The sequence below is a fragment of the Haematobia irritans genome, chromosome 1 (genome assembly GCF_050003625.1).
Source record: "Haematobia irritans isolate KBUSLIRL chromosome 1, ASM5000362v1, whole genome shotgun sequence".
Lineage (NCBI taxonomy): Eukaryota > Metazoa > Arthropoda > Insecta > Diptera > Muscidae > Haematobia > Haematobia irritans.
The window spans coordinates 60419879-60431929 of NC_134397.1; the positions used below are offsets into that span (position 1 = coordinate 60419879).

The following is a 12051-nucleotide window of genomic DNA, read 5'->3' on the forward strand; positions in this document are numbered from 1 at the left end:
AGTCCTAATTTTATTTTGGAGTCGATTTTCTTGCTTTCTTATTAGAATCAATTTTCTTGCCTCAGTTACAATTTGTTGGGGCTCATATTCATTATGAGACGTCGCCCCACATTTGTGGGCCTATTCCATTTGAGTTTCGGGAATCGTTTTCCTGGCGTCCATTTTCAAACCGCCCCAAAAGGACTTCTTTGTCATTCCGTTTGTAACACATCGAAATATTGCTCTAAGACCCCATAAAGTATATATATATTCTGGATCGTGGTGAAATTCTGAGTCGATTTAAGCATGTCCGCCCGTCCGTCTGTTGAAATCACGCTAACTAACGAAACAAGCTATCGACTTCAAACTTGGCACAAGTAGTTGTTATTGATGTAGGTCGGATGGTATTGCAAATGGGCCATATCGGTCCACTTTTACGTGTAGCCCCCATATAAACGGACCCCCAGATTTGGCTTGCAGAGCCTCTAAGAGAAGCAAATTTCATCCGATCTGGCTGAAATTTGGTACATGGTGTAAGAATATGGTCTCTAACAACTATGCAAAAATTGGTCCATATCGGTGCATACTTATATATACCCCCCATATAAACCGATCCCCAGATTTGGCTTGCGTAGCCGCTAAGAGTAGCATATTTCATCCGATCTAGCTGAAATTTGGTACATGGTGTAAGTATATGGTCTCCACAAACCATGCAAAAATTGGTCCATATTGGTCCATAATTATATATAGCCCCCATATAAACCGATCCCCCGATTTGGCTTAAAGACCCTCTAAGAGAAGCAAATTTCACCCGATCCGGCTGAAATTTGGTACATGGTGTTAGTATATGGTCTCTAATGACCATGCAAAAATTGGTCCACATCAGTCCATAATTATATATAGCCCCCATATAAACCGATCACCAGATTTGACCTCCGCAGCCTTTTGGAAGACCAAAATTCATCTGATTCAGTTGATATTTGGTACGTGGTGTTAATATATGGCCTCAAACACTCATGCAAAAATTGGTCGAAATCGGTCAATAATTATATGTAGCCTCCATATAAACCGATCCCCAGATTTGACCTCCGGAGTCCCTTGGAAGAGCAAAATTCATCCGATTCGGTTCAAATTTGGTACGTGATGTTAGTATATGGTATCCAACAACCATGCAGGAATTTGTTCATATCAGTCCATAATTATATATAACCGCCATATAAACCAATCCCCAGATTTGACCTCCGGTGCCTTTTGGAGAAGCAAAATTCATCCGATCTGGCTGAAATTTGGTACGTGGTGGTAGTATATGATATTTAACAACCATGCCAAAAGTGGTCCATATCAGTTCATAATCATATATAGCCCCCATATAAACCGATCCCGAGATTTGGTTTTGGAGCCTCTTGGAGGAGCAAATTTCATCCTAGTATATGGCCGTTAACAACCATGCCTAACTAGGTCCATATCGGTCTATAGTTATATATAGCCCTCAGATAAATCGATCCCCAATCACACAAAAATTGGTCCATATCAAGTTGATAATTGTATATAGCCCCCATATAAGCGACCCCCATATTTCAATTCTGGCTCTCTACCACGTATGGACTAACTCACAATTTAGAAAACGATGTTAAGAAGTTTCAATATGCCACAACCCAAGTAATTCGATTGTGGATGACAGTCTTTAGTATAAGTTTCTACGCAATCCATGGTGGAGGGTACATAAGCTTTGGCCTGGCCGAACTTACGGCCGTATATACTTGATTTTTTTTTTATTATTTTATTTGTCAAAAGTTTACATGGTAAAACTGCCAAAAAGATAAAAAAACTCTTTCGCTGATAACAATTAATGATTTTCATATTGAATGGCTAAGAAAACTTGGTATATGATCTTTCCGATATTGCCCTCAGAACAATGTCAACGAAAATTTCCATAGCCGATTATTTGAATTCATGAATTTGAATTCGTGAAAATTAATTGATTTTAGTTAAGTTTTTCGAAATTTGAGAAAATTCCTTATTTTAATTATGAATGCGTGGCATAAAAGTAGAAAAGAAATAAAAAGGCACTGGTTTAGAATTTGAACCAAAATGTATGGGCTTTATTTAATTTATTATTGTTCGTCAAACAATATTTACCTTCGTAGAAGCGAGAGAGTCTCAAAGAGAATGACAAAAAGCTTGGATGCCGAAAGGCGGGGGTAGATGACATTTGACGTTAGAAAATGTCCTCATTTTCGTACCGAAAGGCAGAAAAGGTATAGACAAATCCTAACGGCGGGATTACACTTGAAAATGATTATATGATTTAACAAAAGCTAAGAAAACGGCATTTGAACTTAAACATTGCCGCCCGCCTTGCAACATCCAGCCAGGTTGCAAAGTTTAAAACATAAATTCATAGTTACACTTAAATAATGAAATAATGAAAGTATACAGGATGTACATTTCAGTTAACAAAAATGAGCATTTTATTTTAGTTCAATTCTTTTTTTTCTCTTGTTATGGTTTCCATTTCATGTTTCATTTTTTCAAAAACAAATTCATATTTACAAATGTGCTCGTCAAGCACGCGATCGTAAATGGACTCGTTAAGCCCGATCGATTTTTAAATTTCAAATAAATTTGACTCGGAAGAGCCGGGTGTCGAGGACTCGTAAAGTCAGAAGGCTGTTGAAGACTACCTTACACCCAAGTGTGATATGGGGTGGCGAAGCCACAAACAATTCTCCTGGAGGGACCCCAGAAGCCGTCGTCAACGGTTTTTTATTGGTTGCTGTTGCAACATTGTCGGCCAGAATGGCAGAATCAGTAGTCGTACTGATGGTATGTTCATCGGCAAGGGGTGCGATGCTAGAATTAATCTCCCGTTCCTCATCCAACATGGGGACGTCGTCCTCAGACTCTGGAAGGGTAGCAGTCATCTTTGCTATGTTTTCTATCTATGAAAATATAGAAAGATTTCGGAACGGAAAACCAAATTAACATAATGGTCAGGGTGACCAGAAACCGTAGGTCGCCTCACAACTTGTAGTCTGATCTATTGCGATTCGAACGCGGCCATCAAACCAAAGATTTTTCATGTAACAAAAACTAGGGAGGACGCGAGCATAACGCGACAGATAGACCTATGTTAACTCCCTAAAAGACAAGGATGTAATCCATTTGAACAAACTACGACCGTTAGTACCCGGATGAACATCGCGAAGACGACATAATTTCCACGTAGTGGGGAGTAATAGTTCTCGTCGAGAATGTCGTGGACAAATCAAAAGTAGCATGTAAAGTTACCGCTTTCGTAGAAAAGCAGACAGTTTTTTAAATATAACCGTGATAAATAGCGTACTATAGGACAAGATAGCTCAAACTCATGGCGTGTATTGCCCCTTGACCCAGGCGCATTACCCAAATTATGGTACCCCGTCAATACGTCGTCAACGTACATGCACTTCTGTAGGACTTGTACATAAAGAGGAAACCCATTCTCCGTGTCGTCAGCCAAATGCAAAAGTTGTCCAAGCCACTGTCTGTAACTAAAAGTTCCGGATAATATTTGCAGAGAATATCTTAACTGTATTCAATGCAGAAATGTCTAGGACGGGTCAACATATATATGGCGATACATCAGTGTGATATCGCAATTGTACACAAATTTATACAACTTCCACCTCAAAACGAGGAGAAACAAGTCTGATTGTTGAGTCGGACCGACGTGTAAAAATGTCATTCAAGGCAGTGAAAACCAATCGAAGTCAAATTGTCTTTTTATCGGTGGATGACCGGCGATAAGGCAGATAACACATTTTCATTTGTAGGCGTAACCTAAACTGGCCTCATATGGTATAACTGTATATACCCGCGGACAAAGTCGTGGTGAATCGTCTTAATTCATGGTTTTCACAAGAGGGATGCCTAATTTCGAAGAAATTGTGTCAGCCAGGCCGTCCTTGGTTTCCGATTTGTCCGAAGAAATAAGTTTCAAGAGGAAGAGTATCTTCACTCAGAATACCGTCGGGATGTCGTTTTATAATTTTCCTCGCAAAACTTATCTAAATCAGATAAGAGAGGACGTCGGGGAAGCTCTTCTAGTTCCCAAAGTGCGGTGAAGTGTCTCGTGAAGACCATTTTCCTTGGAGAGGTCCACAGTAGTCGTGTAGACAGAAATATTCGAGGAAGGGATAGGACCCGTGACAACCCAGCCGAAGACTGTGTTTTGTGCTAGTAATGATCCCAAAATATTCCTTCGAGTACCGTGCAATAAAATTTTCGGATAAAGATCCGCGCCCAACAGAAGGTCAACAGGACGACAAACAAATAAATTGGGGTCAGCCAAACGTAGATTTGGCATGCTAGACACAATGTCACGATTTAGAGAAAAAGATGGCAGGTTGCCGGAAATGTTCGGAAGAACGTACGCTGTAGTCTCCAGTAGGAGCGACTCATCTAGTGGGGTACCAATGCAAAGTGAACAAAGTTCTCTCGACGTGATCGAAACACTTTGATTCACTCCAGAAATTGTAGCCGAAGTCGAAGACGTGCTCAGTCCAAGTCGGTTCCGCAATCCTTCCGTAATAAAGGATGATTCCGAAGCGGGATCCATTAAGGCCCTAGCAGGATACGTGATACCCTGGTGAACGATATTCACCATTGCAGTTCCTAGTAATACATTTCCAGTACGCGAAGTATGGAATACCTGTCTACTCGACGTCCCTGACACAATGCCAGTCGATGTAGAAGGCTGATCGGTATCCACTGATGCTACCCCGGTATCTCGTATAAGCGGTGCGGAAACGACCGGAGAAGTTATGGGATCATTTGATATATCCCTGTGCAGAAGAGTGTGGTGTCTTCTACCACATTTACCGCAATCATATGCGCTGGGGCAATTAGCTGCAATATGTCTGCGGGACAGACAATTCCTGCAGCACTGATGGCGCTTAATAATATTCATCCTCTCAAGAACTGAAAGATTATGAAACCTAGAACACGTTCTGAGGTGATGCTGTCGTCGACAGAGAACGCATAATCTGTCAGGAGAGGACTGGGAGGAACGAGGCGTACTTGTTGGGGAACGAGGTGCTTTCGCATTCGTGAAATGCGAACGAACTCTTTTGTTGGCCGGAGGCCTGGCGTCAATGCCGCGGATATCCCGAAGACATGTCAATGTCTGGATTCTTTCCGTGAGAAAGAAGTCCAAATCTGACCAAGAAGACAAAGCAGACTTGTCCTTAATACTCTGTTCCCAAAGTGTAACAGTACATTTCGGCAACCTCTGAAGGCATAAAAAGACGAGGATGGGATCCCAATCGTCAGTAGCCACATCGTAGATGGACATTGTCGAAATGCATGTCGAGATACCACGTTGTAGTTTCTTCAGTCCTGAACTGGTCTCAGACTCCAAGACCGGTAAATCGAATAATAATTTGAGTTGGTGGTTCACCAATAGGCGGGTATTATCATAAGTACCCCTTAGTGCCTTCCACGCAAGAGCGAAGCTTCTATGCGTGAGCGGAAATTTCGAAACAACCTCGCGAGCTTCACCACTGGTCTTCTTGAGCAAATGACATAATTTCTCAATTTCGCTAAGTCGGCTATTGTTAATATATACCGCTGTGAAGAAATCTCTAAATGTTGGCCAATTGAGAAAATCGCCGTCAAAAACATCTATATCACAAGGCGGTAGATTGAGACTATGGGAGGAACTATTGTCTCCCCTAGAACTAACGGAAGAACTGTGTGAGTCATCGGACCTATGAGAAACATTCAAAAGAGATGTTTGGTCCTCCAACCGAGGCGATTTAGCAGAATGCTTAGATGGTGCACGTAGTGCATCCAATTTACCTTGAATTGACTCCATGACATTCAAGTAACAATTATAAGCCACATCATATTTGCCGCCAGCAGCAGCGGCTGCCTCGGTGGCGTTGCTCTGTGTGGAAACAAAGTCAAGACATTCGTCGAATAAGCCCTTAACCTTTTCCCACAATGACTTAGCCTCGGAACCATGACATTCTAGTCTATAGGCGGTGAGATCATTGTCTCGCAAACTGTGAAACTTCGCTTCAAATCGGACTATTGCGTCAGTTGCTCTTGTGAAGGCAGTAAGTGGTGTAGTAGTCATTATGAAAAAGTACTGGAAAATTTAAAGGGCGAAAAAATTGACACGTGATGTCCAAAACTCTTGAAAAGAGTATAAATCGGTTCAAAAAGCTACTTCGATTTGTCGTCGAACAAATGAAAACGCAGTTATTCCTCTCAGTGTATGCGAAAGTTGTATCGTCAACACACAATATTTTTCGCAGTGTACCGAAAGTACTAAAAATGTGAGTAAGGTAACGTGATTACCACAAAAACACAAAAAATGAGATCCGAAACTTTCTCACAGTGTACGGAGTACAACCAATTTTTTACAGTGTATCGTCGATACACCAATTTCCTTACAGTGTATTGGAAATACCAGCTAAAATTAGCTCTGTAATGTAAATTATAAGTATTTTAACTTTTTGTAAAAATTGGCGAAAAATTTCTCCAAGTGTATGAAAACACGTAAAGTGTCTTCCAGTGTATCGTAAATACAAGAAACCCTTTTTCGCGTGGCGAAATATATGCAAAATCTTTATTTGGAAAATATTGCAATATTTTTCCAGTGTACCCTGTGTTCCAAAAGATTTTTGCAAGTGTATCGTGAATACAAAAAATATTTTCAGTGTATCGTAGAATACAAAGAATAATTTTTGCGTGGCGAATTATCGAAAAAATTGAAAACTTTATATATTACGAGAGAGTTTCTCTCAGTGTATATATTATCCAAAATTTCTCCCAGTGTACGTAGATACACAAAATTTGTGCAAGTGTATCGTGAATATCACTTGCAAAATGGAAAAATTACAAAACAATAAAAAGTCGTGAACTTTAGATTGTAAAATATCAACTTGACCGATTGTAGGGTGCACGGACTGTAAGATGCACGCTACCAAACGGTAAGGTCCAACAACAACAATAATATAAAAATCAAAAAAGTTTCGTGGAAACTCAAATATGTCAATATTAAAATAATATAATATATGTATATAAAATACTATTATTTTATTGTTTATATCGACCGACCGTAGGGTACACTACCACGTAACATGAACGATAATAGTAAACGACCGATATCCGTAGGAATCAACAATAAATACTTTTCTCAATTGAACTTGCAAAAAATTATTTTTATAATTTCGCGCCGTAAGCGACCCACGCTAATAAACCAACGTGTATGCAGTTCGAACGTATGTTGGATGTAACACCTGTGTGCGTACGTGTGTATAGCAAGTTGAACGGCAACTGTATAACACTTTACTATTGATGCCTATTGGCAAACCAATGCTTACAACCAATGCAATTGTTTTTGTTTTTTCTATGCCGATCGAAGATCAAAAAACCAAAAGAAAAAACACAACAATATGAATGTAATCAAATGGAGAAATACAGCGAAATTGAATTCAACTTTGACGTACAATATTTGGACGAAAACAAAGTGGAATTAAATGCACTTTTCAACACTTTAATGACAATGTAACCGGGTATTAAAGACCGACGGATAATTTATTTTTTTTTCCGTAGAGATTTAATGTACAACCGATATAAAATACGAGTTGTAAAGCGACCGTAGGCGAGTGTTTATTTCTGTTTTATTTATATTTACACCGAAGGATATGCTCACTTTTTAATTATCACTGAAAGTACATACCTTGGTTGTTGATAATAAAAATATTTGTGTAATAAATTGAAAATGCCTCGTAGAGGATGGTGATCGTCGATCGTTTGTTGTTGTTGTTGTTGATTGGCGTAGCCTTTGCCTTCGAGGAAGAAATAAAAAGAGCGAATTAATTCTTTCCAATTAATATTCGGCTCGAATGGACCAATGAATGCGTGGCATAAAAGTAGAAAAGAAATAAAAAGGCACTGGTTTAGAATTTGAACCAAAATGTATGGGCTTTATTTAATTTATTATTGTTCGTCAAACAATATTTACCTTCGTAGAAGCGAGAGAGTCTCAAAGAGAATGACAAAAAGCTTGGATGCCGAAAGGCGGGGGTAGATGACATTTGACGTTAGAAAATGTCCTCATTTTCGTACCGAAAGGCAGAAAAGGTATAGACAAATCCTAACGGCGGGATTACACTTGAAAATGATTATATGATTTAACAAAAGCTAAGAAAACGGCATTTGAACTTAAACAAATTATTTATAATAATTATTACTGACAAAAAAATCGTTTTATACAAATGAAGTACAAAGTTTTATTAAATCCAAAATTCACATAAAATAATTCATATTTTTCTAAAATGTGTAAATTTTACTAAAATTGTGTTCATAATTTTCTCTATTTAATTAAATTCTTTATGTCTTGAAGCAAGACCTTTTTTAAATTTTTTAACTCTATTTTTTGTCTTCACACTATGACTTTTATTAAGCAATAGAAAAAAATATTTTTGGAATTTGGTAAAAGTACAAACTCATTTGCATCATGATCAATATTAAAAAATTAAAATAAAATTTTCTAAAAGACACAGAACAAATGCCCGATGCTAAACTCATGCGAAAATTACTTCAATTTTTAATTTATTTTGTGTTAGTTTTAGGTTCATTATTAACGGTCATTTTCATGTAGCTCCGTTAGGCTTTAACTCCCAGAACAGAAAATAAATAACAGAAAATAAATTGCAGATATCTTCTCTCCGGTTAACTTTAACTGAAAATTTGTCAGCAGTTAAGTTCCTAACTGACACATGGAATACATTGGCAAGATATGTCCATATTGCGGTTTAAAAGTTCGTTAGCTAACGTGGCACTAACGGAGCTTCATGAAAATGGGGGTAAATCATTTAAAATCAAAATTTTCTAAAATACACCCTCAAAAAAAAAATCGCTTCTGTAACATATACCCCAAACACATTTTGCTTCAAGCATATATATTTTCAGGATTGGCGCAAACAAAATATTGTTTGTATTTTTCAAACATATTATGTTTCACCTTAGGGCATATGCTGGTAGCAAAAAAATTTTAATGAAATTTTCTTTGTTTGGATATATTTTTAAGGCGGTAATTGGTTACTTCCATTATTTTTTTTTTGCAGCATACTCTCTAGGTCTCTCTTTCTAAACACATATATGTTTATAGGCTATTTCTAAATTAATATATATTTGCATCTAAGCATATTATATTTGCATTTTATGTCCCGAACATAATATGTTCTAACATATTAACATATATGTCTCAAATATGTTATGCTAGTTTATAAACATTATATGCTTGCACTTAAAAATATTGCGTTAAAAAATTTGATTTCCAAACATAAAATTTTTACACCCAAACATATGAAAAATAGTCTTTTTTGTTCGTGTAAATATACAGAAAAATGATCATTGTTAAATTGATGTCAATTTTTTTTCAGTTTATTTTTAAACTTTTTTTTTCAGTTCATTTTATGAACTAAATGTCGCCTAAAGTACAAATAAGTTCAATGCTAACTAAAGCAGAAGAAAATGTTCATACCCTTTCAACACATGGTAAGAATGATCTTGGGCGTGGTAAAATGATGCTTCATTGTTGCTTTTATGAAAAGGAAAAATTTCATATCATTCAAATCAAAAAATATCAGTAAATTCCCGTGACATTATTCTAGCACGGGCCAGTTTATATTTCCCATAAAACATGCTTATAGCCAACATATTTTTTCTCGTACAGAAAGCTTTTTTCGCGACAATTCAAAGCATTAAATGGTTGTGGTTCGTGTAGGAACTTTTTTTAAATATGTCTTTGTGTCATACGATGTGCAAATAATAGACACATTTTTAGTTAATTTTACGATATTTTGAACTAATTTGTGCGAAAATATGCTAAAGGTAACCCAAAATTATTAACGGAAAATTTTTCTGATGTTGCGAAAATTTTAACGAACCCTTACTGAACTAAAATAAACGTAAACGTGAGTGTGTATAATTGTATAATGTGTCTATTTTTTTTCACCTAATTGTTATTATTACACCCAAAAAAAAGTGAACCCTATGTGGCACTAAAGCCAATTTAATACTTAATTTAAAATTTTATATATTTTAATACATGAAATTATTATAGTTTGAGAATGTTTTCATGACTTAAATAATTTTTTGCTTTCATTGGTTAAATTAACTAAACAAGAATTTCTTAAAATTTGCAAATTTTACCAATAATGCGCCCATCATGGCACTAAAAATATTTTTGCAATTTTGAACTCTAACAGGTTGGCTGATAAGTCCCCGGTCTAACAAAGAAAACACACCTTTTTTCAAAATTCGTTTTTATTATTCAACATAGTTGCCTTCAAGAGCGATACAACGATTATAACGACCTTCCAATTTTTTGATACTATTTTGGTAGTACTCCTTCGGGTTTCAAAATAGGCCTCAGTTTCGGCGATCACCTCTTCATTGCAGCCAAAATTTTTCCCTGCGAGCATCCTTTTGAGGTCTGAGAACAAGAAAAAGTCACTGGGGGCCAGATCTGGAGAATATGGTGGGTGAAGAAGCAATTCGAAGCCCAATTCATGAATTTTTGCCATCGTTCTCAATGACTTGTGGCACGGTGCGTTGTTTTGGTGGAACAACACTTTTTTTTTTCTTCATATGGGACCGTTTTGCCGCGATTTCGACCTTAAAACGCACCAATAATGCCATATAATAGTCACTGTTGATGGTTTTTCCCTTCTCAAGATAATCGATAAAAATTATTCCATACGCATCCCAAAAAACAGAGGCCATTACTTTGCCAGCGAACTTTGGAGTCTTACCACGCTTCGGAGACGGTTCACCGGTCGCTGTCAACTCAGCCGACTGTCGATTGGACTCAGGAGTGTAGTGATGGAGCCATGTTTCATCCATTGTCACATATCGACGGAAAAACTCGGGTGTATTACGAGTTAACAGCTGCAAACACCGCTCAGAATCATCAACACGTTGTTGTTTTTGGTCAAATGTGAGCTCGCGCGGCACCCATTTTGCACAGAGCTTCCGCATATCCAAATATTGATGAATGATATGACCAACATGTTCCTTTGATATCTTTAAGGCCTCTGCTATCTCGATCAACTTCAGTTTACGGTCATTCTTTTGTGGATTTTTTTTTGATGTTTTCGTCGGTAACCACCTCTTTCGGGTGTTCACTGCGTTCACCGTCCTCCGTGCTCATTTCACCACACTTGAATTTTGTATACCAATCAGTTATTGTTGATTTCCCTGGGGCAGAGTCCGCAAACTCATTATCACGCCAAGTTTTTGTTTCCACCGTATTTTTTCCCTTCAGAAAACAGTATTTTATCAAAACACGAAATTCCTTTTTTTCCATTTTTTTCACAATAACAAAAGTTGCTTCACAAGCTAATTGACTTACAGATGTCAAATTTTGACACGAATCATTTGAAGGTTGGTACTATATAAAAAATAATATGCATTTAATACTAGCGACGAAATCTATGTGTCAGACCGGGGACTTATCAGCCAACCTGTTATTTGTGGTCCTAAAATACCTCTAGGTTTCCAATTTCATGCAAAGTGGATAAAAACTACTGATTCTAGCAGCCCAAGAAATAAATTCGGGATGTAGGTCTATATGGAAGCTATACCAAAACATGGACCAATACTCACCATTTTCGACACACCTCTTAATGGACCTCAAATACCTCTAGAATTCCAATTTTAGACAAATTCGGTAAAAACTACGGATTCTAGAAGCCCAAGAAGTAAATTTGGGAGAACGGTCTATATGAGGGCTACACTAAAACATAGACCGATTCACCCCATTTCCGACGCACCTATTTGTGGTCTCAAAATACCTCTAGATATTCAATTTCAAGCAAATGAGATAGAAAAATACAGTTTCTAGACGCCCAAGAAGTAAAATGGGGAGATCGGTCTATATGGGGGCTATACCAAAACATGGACAAATACACCCCATTTTCGACACACCTATTTGTGGTCATAAAATACCTCTAGATTTCAATTTTCAGGCAAATCGGATTGTAAATACAGTTTCTAGAAGCCCAAGAAGCA

General features: G+C 37.4%; 2 protein-coding genes across 2 annotated transcripts; both read right to left on the reverse strand.

Moving 5' to 3' along the window:
• Nucleotides 1-2052: 2052 nt before the first annotated feature.
• Nucleotides 2053-7899, reverse strand: LOC142221047 (uncharacterized). Its single transcript, XM_075290549.1, has 2 exons — nucleotides 7712-7899; nucleotides 2053-2921 (listed from the first exon to the last, which is right to left on the reverse strand). The coding sequence occupies exon 2, from the start codon at nucleotides 2901-2903 to the stop codon at nucleotides 2595-2597; it is 309 nt and encodes a 102-aa protein (XP_075146664.1). The 5' UTR covers nucleotides 2904-2921; nucleotides 7712-7899; the 3' UTR covers nucleotides 2053-2594.
• Nucleotides 4034-6100, reverse strand: LOC142225374 (uncharacterized). Its single transcript, XM_075295139.1, has one exon. The coding sequence runs from the start codon at nucleotides 6098-6100 to the stop codon at nucleotides 4034-4036; it is 2067 nt and encodes a 688-aa protein (XP_075151254.1).
• Nucleotides 7900-12051: the final 4152 nt, after the last annotated feature.

What these genes read in the sequence shown, in the direction of transcription:
- LOC142225374 (XM_075295139.1), bottom strand. Translation starts at nt 6,100, where the DNA reads ATGACTACTACACCACTTACTGCCTTCACAAGAGCAACTGACGCAATA.
- LOC142221047 (XM_075290549.1), bottom strand. Translation starts at nt 2,903, where the DNA reads ATGACTGCTACCCTTCCAGAGTCTGAGGACGACGTCCCCATGTTGGAT.